The 14,632-nt window shown below is 39.8% G+C and overlaps 1 protein-coding gene across 2 annotated transcripts in view; it reads right to left on the bottom strand.

The window, feature by feature from the left end:
- The window catches only part of LOC139939614 (dynein axonemal heavy chain 1-like), a 62,320-nt gene that overhangs the window by 15,413 nt on the left and 32,275 nt on the right, over positions 1 to 14,632 (bottom strand). For both annotated transcript variants that reach the window (XM_071935648.1, XM_071935649.1), the window contains 20 exons: positions 13,724 to 13,864; positions 12,470 to 12,630; positions 12,092 to 12,249; positions 11,365 to 11,538; positions 10,977 to 11,123; positions 10,154 to 10,419; positions 9,565 to 9,761; positions 8,672 to 8,807; positions 8,340 to 8,548; positions 7,646 to 7,817; positions 6,953 to 7,144; positions 6,656 to 6,775; positions 5,662 to 5,838; positions 4,897 to 5,088; positions 4,035 to 4,202; positions 3,322 to 3,645; positions 2,376 to 2,621; positions 1,970 to 2,119; positions 1,277 to 1,437; positions 493 to 718 (listed from right to left, as the gene is read on the bottom strand). In XM_071935648.1, the coding sequence (XP_071791749.1) occupies positions 493 to 718; positions 1,277 to 1,437; positions 1,970 to 2,119; positions 2,376 to 2,621; positions 3,322 to 3,645; positions 4,035 to 4,202; positions 4,897 to 5,088; positions 5,662 to 5,838; positions 6,656 to 6,775; positions 6,953 to 7,144; positions 7,646 to 7,817; positions 8,340 to 8,548; positions 8,672 to 8,807; positions 9,565 to 9,761; positions 10,154 to 10,419; positions 10,977 to 11,123; positions 11,365 to 11,538; positions 12,092 to 12,249; positions 12,470 to 12,630; positions 13,724 to 13,864 (3,717 nt within the window). The remainder of the gene's footprint in view (positions 1 to 492; positions 719 to 1,276; positions 1,438 to 1,969; positions 2,120 to 2,375; positions 2,622 to 3,321; positions 3,646 to 4,034; positions 4,203 to 4,896; positions 5,089 to 5,661; positions 5,839 to 6,655; positions 6,776 to 6,952; positions 7,145 to 7,645; positions 7,818 to 8,339; positions 8,549 to 8,671; positions 8,808 to 9,564; positions 9,762 to 10,153; positions 10,420 to 10,976; positions 11,124 to 11,364; positions 11,539 to 12,091; positions 12,250 to 12,469; positions 12,631 to 13,723; positions 13,865 to 14,632) is intronic.

The following is a 14,632-nucleotide window of genomic DNA, read 5'->3' as shown; positions in this document are numbered from 1 at the left end:
AATTTCGGCCAGTAACATGTGTAAAATAAGCAGCTATTTTCGTGCTTAAGCAAATCTTTTGCTTAAGCAGCTCTATAAAATTGGCCCCTGATGCCTAGCGCAATGCCCAACGCATTTACACATACAAATAAATCAGATACAGTACCACCACATTAATATTGTGGGTTCCAATCCTACCAAGTTAATCACTGATTGCACAATGAATAGAATCAAAATTGTTGTCTAGTTAATACTGAATCACAATTTTTTTGATTTGTGCAATTCATATAATCATAAACAATACACTAATGTTTGTGATTCAGTAACTAGACAAAAATACTTATTCTAGTCATTGTAAAATCAGTGGTTAACTAGGTAGGATTCAAACCCATAACCTTGTGATTGCAAATCCGGCAGTCTAAACCATTGGACCATGATGGCCAGGGTGTGAATGGGTGCGAATGTAGACACCAATCTTGTCTCCGTGTGACCTGCACGAAGGGGTCAACGTACCTGGATTTCATGAGCTTTTATCTTAGATGCCTCCAGTGTCTTGATGAGATCAACGTCATCCACGGGGTTCCCTTCCGAAGCGCTCAGCCTTTCCAGGATCTTGTCTTCAATCTCCTTCAGCTCTTGCTTCATCTTAGCATTGCTGACGATCAGTTGGTTCTTGGCTTCCTCCAAGTCGGGTCTCTCCTCTGCCACGACGCGGGCCAAGAGCTGATCCTCAAGACCACTAAAAAGGGGGAGGGAGAGACAAATCTAATCATCTAATCTAATCTAATCTAATCTAATCTAATCTAATCATTGTGTCAGGCCAGAATTAATGCATATCCAGGGATCAAATTTTACACTGGACTACCGGTCCGCGTCCAGTGATTCCATTGTCGGGCCAGTAAACTCAAGACAGGACAAGACCAGTCGTTTTTATTTGTCTCAAGGAATAATGTTCAAATGTAGAGTCTCACAAATATCTTTCAATCCTGCAGAGTATCACCCAAACAGAATAGATAAATCTTCTATTAGTGTTTTGTTCATGTAAAACAGTTAAGGTGATATACCTGTGTTCTCATTTTGATTCTAGTCTCTTTTTTGGGAGAAATAAAATCCCTGTCCTGTAAAGAATCTGAGCCAAAGAAGTCCTGCGGTTATGTGGACTTTTCACCCAAATTTGAGCCCTGGTATCTTTATTGAGAACTGTTTGTTAAGGTTTATCTTCAAGCAAACTTAAAGTATAACAACAAAAAATGATATTCAATGTTCTAGCATCTCCCTCAAGATGTTGATGCGTTACCTTGGCGACAGGGTGAAGTTGACCAGTGTGACCTTAGTGGAGACCTCTGGAGTGTAGTGAGGGTTGGGAAGCTTGGTGGTGATGTAGAACTTGAAGTCTTCATGGTATGGGATGATGGCGTCACCTAGCTTGATGACAGTGCTGCCTTGCTGCTTAAAGGTCTAAGGAAAACCAAGATTTCAAGCGATAGATGTTTATAGCGTGATGCTAAATCTTTGCCAGGTAACCCAGGTTCTACCACAATTAGGTATGTGGATTCTCATCAAACCAAAAAAGAATCAGATTGTTCTTCACTCAGAATCTGGTAAACGATTCATGCATGAATCGTTTCTCAGATTTCTAAGCGGTTACCTTTCGCCAATGCTGCGTGCAAAGATGAGGTTGGTACCCACTGTCACCTTGCTAAACCTGGACTTTCACATCTTACTTTTATTGTGTCTTTTGTATAATTTTGCTTGTAAATCTGCATTACGTTGAAAAAAATCAAAAATCTTTGAGACTACCTTAAAACCATCACATCACATTGATATCATGGCTGACATTTTGGTTCTCTTCACATTATTGCTATTTTCACTATTTCTGAAAAGTGCCTGATTTTGACATAGAAGCATCAAATATTTAAACCAAATAGTTAAATGCACCAAGTGGAAGAGGTTAAAAAGAATTAATATTTTATTTTTATTTTTGTATTACCTGTCTGAGAAGAATTGGTTCCAGTGCGGGGTCCAGCTCCTCAGCAACATTCTCCAGCAGACAAGGTTTTCCGAATCGGACGGCATTTTCCAAGCTACGTAGGAAGTCACGATCTGTCAGTTTCACAACGTCTAGACCATTGTCTTTTTCCTGTCATGATCAATTAACAATAATAAAATATGAAAGTCTCCCATTTGGACAGGATGTATAGAGAATGAAATCTTTTATTAAGTGTGCAAAGTATAATTATTGAATTTTGTAAATTACACAAACTATGATTATGATTAATGATGACAACTTTTTGTTACTTATGACCTTTCAAGAAAAACGGATTGTCGCTTGCATTTCAAACTTATATTTTTGAAAGATGAAAGTGGAAAGATTATAAAAATAAATATCTACTCACAAATGTTTTGATCCACTTGTTAGCTTGTCCCTGAGGGTCAATGAAGAGCGGCCAGCGTTGTGAGAACTGGACGATCACACCGTTCTCAATACTCAGGTTGTCTCTAGGTAGACCAGCGATCTGCCATGAGCGGATCTTTACCGGGTCTCCAAAGGCATTGATGAAGGAGGGATCGGCGGTGTGAGGAACGTTTAGCTCTGGGAATTTCTTGACCCATTCCTCGGACAAGGACGCTCGGTATTCACCCTGAATCGCAAAGGAAAAGGTTGCAGTCGCTTTGTTAGGGATATTTTATTAAAAGAACGCTTTAATAAAGATATTATACAGAAAATTATACTGAAGACAATCAGAGCATACTAATCCAAATAATGAGTTGTTAACAACCAGTTCTTTTCAGATAAAGCCCACAATTTCACAGGTTTGATGTTTGATGTATTGACCCGTTGCACGCGCGTCACACGCGGCGACTGGTGCCACGCTCACCATGTTGGTGGGCAAGTTAGGTTTACGTGTATTAACGCCGCGTCGCCTAAAATGCGCACTTCACTGCATAACGCACAGCATACTCTATGCATAGAGTTAAATATGAAAACGCACAGTGAAATTGCCCACCAGTATGGCGCATTAAAGATTTTTCTGATGATGACGTCAGGTGAAATGGGTCAATATGGTTAATCACATGAACACTGTCTGCCATTATTTTGTCAGCTCTACCGATCCTGTATTGTAACTGGAGCCAATTTCACAAAGACCTAAGATTGTTCTTAAGTGTGAATGAAACTTAATTTCTAAGCAAAGAGTGATGTCACGATACAAATCACTATGGTAATACTGACAATTCTAGTTAAGATGAATCTTAGTGCTTTGTGAATTCGACCCCTGTGTTTAGTACAACTTTAATGACTGTCAAACTGCTTAGGAAATAAATTTGTTGAACCAAACTTACGGTAAATGGTCCAAGATACGCGACATATCCAGCCGACACCAGCACGTCACCCACAATGCTCTTAATAACCGACTCCAGTCTGTCCACGGACTCCTGCCAGCGTCCCTTTTCGTCGGCCAGACCGCCGATCAGCTTATCTGCCCTCTCCAGTCGGGCCTCACAGAGGGCGCACTTGTGCTCGAGTTCTTCCTTCTTGGCTACGCAGTCCTCGTACTTGGCCTGGAGGGTTGCGATACCTTCCTCGACCTCACGTAGCTTGGCCTTTGCTTCGTCCAGCTGGCGTTGTGTCTCCGCCAAGTCTTCGGTGGCGATGCGTAAACGTTCCTGGTAATTGCAATTGAGTCATAGTTTATCTTCTCCGGAAACTGGTTGATTATGCCTTTATGCATTAATTAGTTGAAGTACAACAACTTTTTTTAAAAAGTAGTTTGTGTTATTTCGACTCAAGATTCAGACAATAATCAAGGAAGAGGACTCAGTTCCATAAAGCTAACAAGCAGAAAATACTGCTCAGCAAATTTCCTTGCTAAGCAAACAATTATTGGGGCATCAGTTGCAACAATGTAACCTTCAAGAAATTTTGGCTGGTTATTTGCAAGTAAGATTTGTCTGTGCTTAACAAGGTTTAATGCTCCCAGGCTTTAAGAAACTGGACCCTGATCGTGAGTTTACGACAATTGGAAAATACACAAAAAAAGAAGCGTTCAACTTACTCTTTTGGGGGCCACCCCTCTGGCGACAAAGTGGTACTTGTGCATGGCTCGGACCCATTGGCAGATTGAGGTACAGGCTTTAGAGGCTTTTGCAATGGCTGCCGGCTGGAACTCTTCATTGTCTATGAACGGCTGAATCTTCACAATGACAGAATCGGGAATGTTGTCCTGTCGAGAGAATTTGAAAATGAGATAAGGTAAGTATGGAACAGGCCTGGAAGTTCACAGAGGCCATAGAGGCAATGGACTCTGTTGCCATGGTCTTTTCAGAACATAGAAGTCTCCCACATTCTGAAAATCCATTCCGCAGTAATAGGGTAGCAAGACATGTTCTCAAAAGAACATAATCTACCCAGCAAGTAGATATATACACAGGGTTTATTTTGTGATTTTTGCTGTTGTTACCATTTTAATCATTGTCCTTTTGCTGTTATTTCTTTGATTTTTTCTTTATTATTTTTGTGTGCGCTTGTGTTCATTTTATTGAATGGTTGCGATATAAATCAACAAATGATTATTGTATTGTTACTCCTGACGATGACTAGAGCAAGCTGGTCAAAACGTTGATAAGACCAATCCAAGAACTGTCTCCGCGGTAGTGCAGTTAATTACGATCCTGTAGGCTAAAGTGGTAGTCCCAGCCAATTTTTTATAACTTCAGCTCGGGTAGTAGTTAAAATCAGGCAGTTCTTTTCAGAACTGAGAGGTCTCCCGAACATCCAAAAAATCTACTCCACGGTAGTAGAAGAAAGACAGTTCTCTAAAGAACAAACTCTACCTGGCAAGTAGATACACACATGGTGATACCGCAAACCAAATATATACAAATACTATTACTGCAGACCAAATATACAATATTTACCTTATCGAACGTAAACAAACTCTCTAAGAATTTGCCGGGATCCTGCAGTAGAGCTTTGCCTGGCTCCCAGTAGTCATCAACCTTCTTGCCTGGTTGGTCACCGGCCACTTTCTTGGGTTTGATGTTACGCATGATACAGACAGCTTCAATTGTCATGCGTACACCGGCCGGGGGACGCTGCATAGCACGTACCTACAAATGGAAATGGATAGAGCATGTGTAACTTTGAAATTACATGATTTATAAAACCATACACCTTATGCGATGAAAGAAGGCATGTCAAATTTTGAAAATGAGTGTAGAAATCATTTATCACCCAGACGAAAATTTTAACGAGCTGCCTATAAAGCAAAAGAATTGGCTAAGTAAAACGAAAAAAAGCGAAGGTTGTGCACCAAAACAACACCTGCGCCCTGCTGACAGTAAGCAAAGAATCAGCACTTACGAAAGCAGGGCAATACACACACTTACGTAAAGCATATTTCACATCTTCTCGCATTACTAGGTGCTCTTCGCTTTAGCACAGAAATTTGGTGGTTGTCCTGTAAGCGAAGATTGATGATTGAAATAAGCAGAGACGTAAAATTAGAGCCTGATGTGCTGTAACTGGTTTCCCTTGCTTATTAAGTTACCCATTTTGGGTAATAAAAAAAGCTCTTTTGATTAACAGGTGAAATATTCACACAGTGACATGAACCTCTTGCAAGTGCTATGAAAACAAAAATCATGAACATAATCTTTATCACCATGTAACAATCTACTTACCTCCACTACATCATTCCTGTTGAGCGATTTCAAACTAGCGAGGGCAGCATCCAATGCCGGCAGAGCCTCGTTCAAGTCTCGCTGAGCGCTGTCAGCAATCTCCTGAGTCTCTCTAGCCTTGGCCACAGCCTGTTGCTCCTCCTTCTGTACTATCTCTTTGGTTTCATTGGCTACAATCTGTTGAATATTCATTAGGTATACATGCATTATACATTCATATTAATAAGGGTATCTTGGCCATGGCCTTCTGCTCCTCCTTCTGTACTATCTCCTTGGTTTCATTGGCTACTATCTGTTGAATATTCATTAGGTAGAAATGAATTAGGCATTAATAGTGGTATCTATATGGCCACAGCCTGTTGCTCCTCCTTCTGTACTATCTCTTTGGTTTCATTGGATACATTCTGTTGAATATTCATTAGGTATACGCATTATACATTCATGTTAATAAGTGTATATTGGCCACAGCCTGTGGCTCCTCCTTCTGGACTATCTCTTTGGTTTCATTGGCTACAATCTGTTTAATATTCATTAGGTATAATTGCATTATACAATCATGTTAACAAGGGTATCTTGGCCACAGCCTGTTGCTCCTCCTTCTGTACTATCTCTTTGGTTTCATTGACTACAATCTGTTGAATATTCATTAGGTATAATTGCATTATACAATCATGTTAACAAGGGTATCTTGGCCACAGCCTGTGGCTCCTCCTTCTGTACTATCTCTTTGGTTTCATTGGATACATTCTGTTGAATATTCATTAGGTATACGCATTATACATTCATGTTAATAAGTGTATTCTGGCCACAGCCTGTTGCTCCTCCTTCTGTACTATCTCCTTGGTTTCATTGGCTACAATCTGTTGAATATTCATCAAGACATGCATTGGGCATAAATAGTGGTGTCTAATTGGCCACAGCTTGTTCTTCTCCATTTGTTGAGTATTCATTAGGTGTACCTCAAGGGGATGCAACTTTTTTTTCATTCACTTACCGTATCCTTGGAGATCTTCTCCATAGTGACCACCGTCTCCCTAGACGCCTCTTCCAGCATGGGTTGCATCGTCTCTAACTCTTCCTGCATCCGTGCAACATCATCAGCAGTTGCCAGGAGCTACAAGCGACAATTTACAATATATATTTTAAAAATGAATTCAAAGAAAAGGCTTATACATTGGGTTGTTCAGCATTAGTTTGATTTTTCAAACAATAAGAGTGGTTTCTCATTTAGCACTCATATCCGTCACTACCCATCCATACCCCATATTGAACACCAGACGACAACACCTACCTTATCCAGACCCGTCTTGGTCCTGTTCTTGGCCGTCTTAAGCTCCATCTTCTTGAGTGTGAGTAGCTTAGAGAAGATGCCTAGAAGCTCCAGGTAACTGGTGGGGGTGACATAGTTGTGGCGAGACAGCTCCGCTAGGAACAGAGTGGATTTGACGGCCACGGATTGATGGAGGGTCACGCACATATTGACCTAGTAGTTGTGGATTAGAGGATGGAAAATAAAATAGGAGTAGTAATGAAAATGGTAATTATAAGGAAAATCAGCAAAAAAATCGTCTGTGTTTAGTTTGTTTTACCATCTTTGTTTTGTTTCCATCTGAAGCACTTACATTTTTTGTTTCCATATCAAATTTGTTTCTTCTTACCATGACAGGCATAAGGTTGCATAAGTCAGGAAATACCTGTACACTCTAAAACGAACACTAAAAGCAAGGTCAAGTGCACACTTTTAGTTGACCACCAACTAGAAAAGTACATTGCAATGACATATTCACTCTAACGACTCATTTGGAAGCCTAGTCAAACCATTGGTATTCAACATTCTCATTGCCTTCACAATTATCGCTGGTTCCAAATGGTCGACCACAGTAGTCAACCTATGGGTTCGAGTCAAAATAGTCAACCTTTAGTTAACTATGGTGCACACTCAAACTTGCTCCAAAGTTTAATCTGTTTGATTAAAGTAGCTTACCAGTCCGGTGATGATTTCTTCCCCTTCATCTAGATCCGGTATATCATTTAGGAAGCTCTCAGCGACGGAGCACAGGGCTTCATTCGGCCACTCACTGAACCAGTCTATGGTGCAGCAGTTGACTAAGGATGGAAACTGTCTCAGGCGAGCTCGGAAGACTTCACCGATCGGACTGAAGGAAAGGAATCGTGGTCATAAAGTTAATAGGCCATTGCAGTGCCTCAATTCTATCCCTCCTACTATTACACTCATACATATCATCCACATGGTTTGAATAATAGATGCACTGTGCAAGTCTGCATTGTGGTATCATGTGGGGAGTGCATCACTACATGGTTGTGATTTTGAGATATCGCCGAAGAATCTGGAGCGATTATGTCCACCCAGGAAGAATAATCCATAAATGGAATACACAATTTGATAAGTGTTACTGACAGTATTGCTTTTAAGATTCAAAATTTGGGATATAAAAGCTGATATCTTTTTTCATAACCACATCACTTCAAAGTGAAATGTTTCCAAAAATGCTTTATACTTCAAAAAGCTTCTGAATGCTTTTAACCAAAAGTTGTCATTGCCATTAACTTGAAGAGTAATTACCAAACATATACATTCCCTTTAAAGATGATCAGAACTAGATTAATGTTCAACTTGTAAGATGCCAATAGATGAGCAACCAACATTTATTTCTCACCTCATGCACAACACTGTATGCGTGTTCTGTTTGACCTGCTTGGTGTACGCTGAGAACAGGTTAGCTTTAGTGGCCTGCAGTCCAGCATCTTGAACTATCGGCTTCATGGCATTATAGATTGTATCTAACTCATCAAAGCCATAGATGTTGGGGACATCTCCAGAATTCAGAATGTTGTTGATGTCCTCAAGGAAAGACTCGGCTTTGATCTGCGATCAAGTAGAGAGGAAGTTGGTAAGATAATGAAGTGCAAATGGAAAAAATATACTCAATGTATCAATGTGATATCTACTCATTCTGTACACCATTCTGTACACCACAAACTGCTTTACCTGTGTATCACAGAACAAGAAGACTGTAGGCTTTCCCTCCAGCCCGGCTGCCAACATGACTTTCTTCAAGTCCTCTCTCCACTCATTCACACCATAGTTCTTGGACAACTCGATCTGGAACAAGTCATACTCAGCCCTGGAAGTGAGAAGAAAATAAAAACTTCTTACAAAAACTGAGATGAAAGGCTAAAAACTATACTTCTCAGCTTGGTCTTAAAGGAAAACGTTGCCTTGGATCGGTCGAGTTGGTCTTTAAAAAGCGTTTGTAACCGTTTGTTATTAAATGCATAATGGTTAGAAAGATGTTTTAAAGGAAAACCACGCTATTTCGAGTGTTGTGCAGATCATTATATTCTACTTCAAATATATCTATCTAACCATATGAATTTTATAACAAACGGTTTCAAACACTTTTTAAAGACCAACTCGTCTGATCCAAGGCAACGTGTTCCTTTAAGGAATTCCGACATACATAATGTTACGTTTTTCTCCAAATTGAAAGATGGTGGTCAAATGACCGTCCTTCCTTTGCAACCACCATTTTATCTTAAGTTTTACCAGAACTTTGTTGCAAACAACATTAAAGGGTCTCTATACAGTTGGTAATGACTCTTAAAAGTAATGGCAATAAAAACTTTACTTTGGAAGTACTATGGTTGTGGAATAAGATATCACTTTTTATCCCCCAAAATTTTAATCTAAGCAGAAATGCTTCTCAGATAATGTATGCCAATTGCAGATGTTTCTTCCTGCGTGGACCTAACTGCTCAAGATTTTCAGCAATTTCTCACTACCCCCTTTTGAAATGAATATTTCACAGGTTAGTTTAATATCTACAACTATGTAAATTGAAACCGTGAGTTCCAATCGTATACAATCCATTCAGGCCTTACATGTGAGCTGCCAATCTTGTGAGACTCTGACGTCCGCTACCCCCGACACCAAGCAGCAGTGCATTCCCTAGAGGCTGCCTGATGATACGACTGATGCGACACACATGCTTGGTTGCATCCATGAAGAGAACCAGCTTCATCTGGGCTGTGTTGACCTGGTTGTAGTCATCTAGGTACTCCGTCATCACTGTGACCATCTGTGAAAGTAGAGAAACAAAAGACGCGTTTTAGTTGAAATTTGTTTGTCCAAAAGACTGTGTTTCAAAGTTCTGAGTCAACCAATCTGGGCCTTATTTAGTAAAGCTGTTTAACAGAAAATGCTGATTAGCAAAAATGGATGAGGCACACGTGGCAACATTCATAGAATGTTAGCTGGTACCCCATTTCTGCTAAGCAAGATTTTTCTCTGCGTAGCAAGTCTTTTGTGCTTACAGCTTTATGAAATTGAGCCCTGAGCTATGTGGCCCTAATGTTGGAAGTCTCCCAATTTTCAATGACTGAACAATATTATGTATGTGACGATAAAACTGTCACTGGCTCAAAAAAAATAAAAAATTACTACCTCCAAAAGGTAAGTTTTCTGACATACCTTTGAGTGATCCTCAATGAATGCATACTGCTTGTTATCAACATTTGCAACCATGAAGTCACCGTATAAGATGGTATCACTGGGGAGGACTTCCTCTGGCTTGGCGCCAAACTCCGATTTCATCTTGCCTCGCATGAGCTCCTCAAACCACTCCCTGTCCTCAGCGTTGACGAGACGGTCCTGGAAGATACGACAGCTCTCGTGGTACCAGAGACGCAGGAGGCCGTTAACGTCCTCTATCTTGTTGCCGTTTCCCATCAGGATACCTGAAAGATTGCAGTTACATTAACGCTATCTACTAGACTTTTATATTTTCATTTCATTTCATTGATTAATTCTGGTTGTGAAGCCAAGGACTCTGAGAAAAGCAAACTTAATCACTGTACAAGCAAAGAATCCAACGGAGAGAAGACGAGGAAGGAAGTTTCAGTTTTAGATGTGGGAAGAAGCCCCGGTGAGCAGTCCCTTATTAGTTTGTTGTATAAAGGTTTTGTTCTGTCTGTTGCTCCCTGTGTTTTCTTTTTCCACAGTTTATGATATACAATAGGGGGCAGTGTTTATATTTTTATACACTTTTATTTATGGTACTAAAATTTGTATATTTTTGTATGTATTGTGATATGCCTGAATTAAGTATTGTAATTATTACTATTTAAGCTGTGAGCTTGCAGCTACAGCTTAAGCTACATTGCCGCGTCACCATGTGTTGAAAGACATCCTAGCAACACCTTTAGCAGCATTCGTAGCCGTAGATGTAGCCAACAATTCAGATACAGCCTTAGTGATTGGTTACTGAACTTGAGAACAAACATCAATGACAAACCTTGGAAGATCTTGGAGAGGTCACGCAGGTTGAAAGTGTAGTGACTCTTGGCTGGAGTAGGTAGGAGCTGAGTGGTGATGGTCTCATATACGTCGATGGTAGTGTTAACGATCTTAGCGCAGTACTCCTGAATAGGAGGGTTTTGAGCTACGAGGGCAAACGATAAAAGAAAATGAAGAAAAATAATACAGAATCTCTACCTGCAAAAAAAAGTTATTGGCCTTAAGTTTCGAACAAAAAGGTGATCATCTGTGCCAATTTAATGTTTACAGATTCATATACAGACTTCTTGAAGACTGGGCCGTTAAATGATGTAACTCTTTCAAAATTGTTCCTTAGGAGCAAATGTAGCATGGTATGCAGCCAGGAGAGAGCCTCCCAATCTTACCGAGCCAACTACTCAGGATCGTTCCAAAGATGCGGAACTTGCTGGTGTGTTCCATCTCGCAGAATGACAACACGTTGAAATGTCTCATGAGTCTAGATGTGACTGGGTTACGTCCACCACCTGGAGGTCCCATTGCACAAAGGAAGTTGATGTCTACAAGCTCACGGAAAGCACCTAGATCAAGGAGAAAGAGAGATTCTAGTAATCAAGAACTTCTTAGCCTGAGCATCTGACGTCACACTTCAAGGCTCATGAATTACGCCAGAAACCTGCATTGAGCCTATGTCAAGTTTCATGAGCTAACTTTTCCTTGTGAATCATAACCCTTAAAAGACCATTAATTTCTGTATAATTTTCAATATGTGCCCAGACATGGCAAATTTTGTAAGGTTTTTACTCAATTTTCTTCAAGAAAGATGTCTTAAAAAAACAACAACAAAAAACACATAAATATGTTGTTTTGTTTTTGAAATGTAGATTATATCTTAACATGTGAACCATTGGGAAATGTCAATGGAGGACATGACCTTTAATTTGACCTTTTTGGTTTTACCCTCTTTAGGGTAAAATCTTGCAGTCTCTGTGCATTTTGGTATAAGCCGCTGCAGCCGCTATGGTCTTTAAAAGGTAAAGACACTTTGCTGAGATCAGTTTACACTGTAAACTTTACCGGACTTTTCAACCAAAGACTTTGCTGCGTACATTTCTCGTCTCTTAGTCTGCTTACCGATCTGTTTCCTGTCGTACCAACCCTTGTGATCCATCCACTGCCTAATAAGCTCAATGGGAGGTTGGGCACCATACACCTCCAACCCAGGCATGTTCAGATCGTCAATGAACAGGATAAAATATTTGCCAAGAGGAGGACCAAATACACCTTTACGTCTGAAATGACAAAAATAAATCAATTAATAAACCTCGAGAGAAACTGACCGGTTGAACTTGAACCAATGACTTTGGGATCAACATGCTGCCTGGAACCAAATGATGCAATTTTTAATAAACTTTTAATATGTCCTAGAAGTTATTAAAAACTTAAGACATAGTCCTAACTCAAGATAAGACTAGTCTTAATTCTTTGTGAAATCCACCCAAAAACTCCTACCTTTTGTCCAGTTTACTGTCGATGAGGTCCTGGGTTTGGTTGGCGCTGGTCCGAGCTGAGAAGCTGATGAAGTTAGAGATGTAGTCCTTCGGCATACTCTTGATCAGTTTATCAGAGATAGTTAGAGTCTTTCCTGTTCCGGTGTTACCAACAGTCAAAACCTAACAGGGATACAAAAACAAACAGTAAGTAAGAAACGGGGATGATAGAATATTTGGGGTTTTGGGGTTTCTTTATGCAAGTTTGCCCCAAACAAGGCTAAAAGCCGCTCTCGGTAAGGGCTACAAGAAGAAAACATTTTTAGATGAAAATAACTAAGGGGAGCTGAAGCTACATGTAGGAAGTCATATTACAGTTTTAATTCCTACTAGTATAAACCTGTTGCATTTGGCATCACTAGACCCAAAGAGTGCTCTCACTGAGCTCAATGACAATTTTTGTGGAAGTGTCGTGGCCGAGCGGCTAAGAGCACCGAATTCAAACTCGGGTGTTTCTGATCAGCAGAGTGTGGGTTCAAATCCCCAGCCGTGACACTTGTGTCCTTAAGCAAGACACTTAACCATTGCTTCGTCCTTCGGATGGGACGTAATGTGTTGTGTAACGCATGTTAAAGAACCCAGTGCACTTATCGAAAAGAGAAGGGGTACGCCTCGGTGTTCCTGGCTTTGGCTGTTGTATGCGCCGTAGCACCTTGTAAACCATTATAAGGTGCTAAATAATTGGGTCTCAAAATTCATCACTGCAATTACCTATCTTTCTGAAAGTTTGTATTATACTCAGCGCCATGAGTACCTTGTTTGGTAGATACGTACGCTATATAAGACTTCGATATTATGATTATGATTATTATTATTAATTTATCATAGCCTGAGAGTCTTGGGCGATAACTACATACACACAGGCACGTTTCCTTTGTTTGACCTCAGCAATGGAAGCCAATGCAGGACTGCTATTAGCAGTCAGAAAGCAACAGGTTCTTGTGTATATCCTTGTGGTGTTGGAGTTAATTTGGAAGGATGCAAGTGACCAACTCAAGGATTGAGAGTTTGACAAGATTTGACTTGGAGACTCTTTAGACCTACAGGTCTTGATGTTTGCTCTTGAAGGGGGCACAGCGATTTTCCTCTGGTATGGGGCCTTTCTGAGGAAAATTTAAGTTTGTATTGGAACCTTGCAGGGGGCACCACAGCAAAAGTACAGGGGACCAGGGCAATTGCTATTGGGGCAGTGGGTAATTTTGAGGCCTAGACCTACCCGCTTCTTATTGAGGAGTAACATCTCAATGAGGTGTGATCCACGGACAGTGTCTGCAGTGGGTACGATGATGTCCGAGTAACGCATCTCAGGAGTGATTTTACACTCGCTCAATCCGTACATCCAGTCTAGCCATCGGATCTAAAATAAAATAACCACCCAAATAATTTTTTTAATTGCATAAGAGGTATTATACAAATTTGTTACATTTTCTGTGAGAACCAAGTATTTGTGAGTGAAACATGTTATTAATGAAACAAACCAAATATAAGCTTTAAACAAGCTTCAAACAAGCCTGGATTTACATCTTTGAGAGGAGGGCACGCCCATTTTAATTTTGCAAAGGGGACTTCTTTTAGAAGGCCAAGACCTGTTGCCTTGTGTAAAACCAGGCCTGTTAAAAATTATAAATGGGTAACAATTGTGACCAAAACGTACAAATCGATCACATAAAAAACATTGGCAATGTTCAGATAAACATCATAAAAAAATGCAAATAATATAAGTTAAGTAATAGTAAGTAAATAGTTGCAAACATCTATGATGAATCTAACATGAAAAACAGGTTTCCGTCAAATAAACCTTTAAGAGAAAAACATGAACAATGCCAACAGCAAAACAAACAAAATAACATAAATAAAAGCTTTCATACTCATGATTAGATCTTTGCAAAAAGACAAATATATTCAAAGATAAATATTAATCAACTCATTTATGTTAAAATGAAAGCAATTGAAACCATCATGCATTATAAAAACAAGGTAAATAGAAACAAATTACAATATCAAATTGCCTCCTTCTTATAAAGGTTTGGCATTATTAAAAATTGTTCAACAGAATTTTTATTGAAAATCTTTTGATTTTGGTGTTAGGATTTTATAACAACTTGAATAGGGACAATTCTAGGTT

The sequence above is a fragment of the Asterias amurensis genome, chromosome 7 (genome assembly GCF_032118995.1).
Source record: "Asterias amurensis chromosome 7, ASM3211899v1".
In the NCBI taxonomy this organism is placed as follows: Eukaryota; Metazoa; Echinodermata; class Asteroidea; order Forcipulatida; family Asteriidae; genus Asterias; species Asterias amurensis.
Note: the sequence above shows the minus strand (reverse complement) of the source record. Positions and strands in the feature narration are given on the sequence as shown.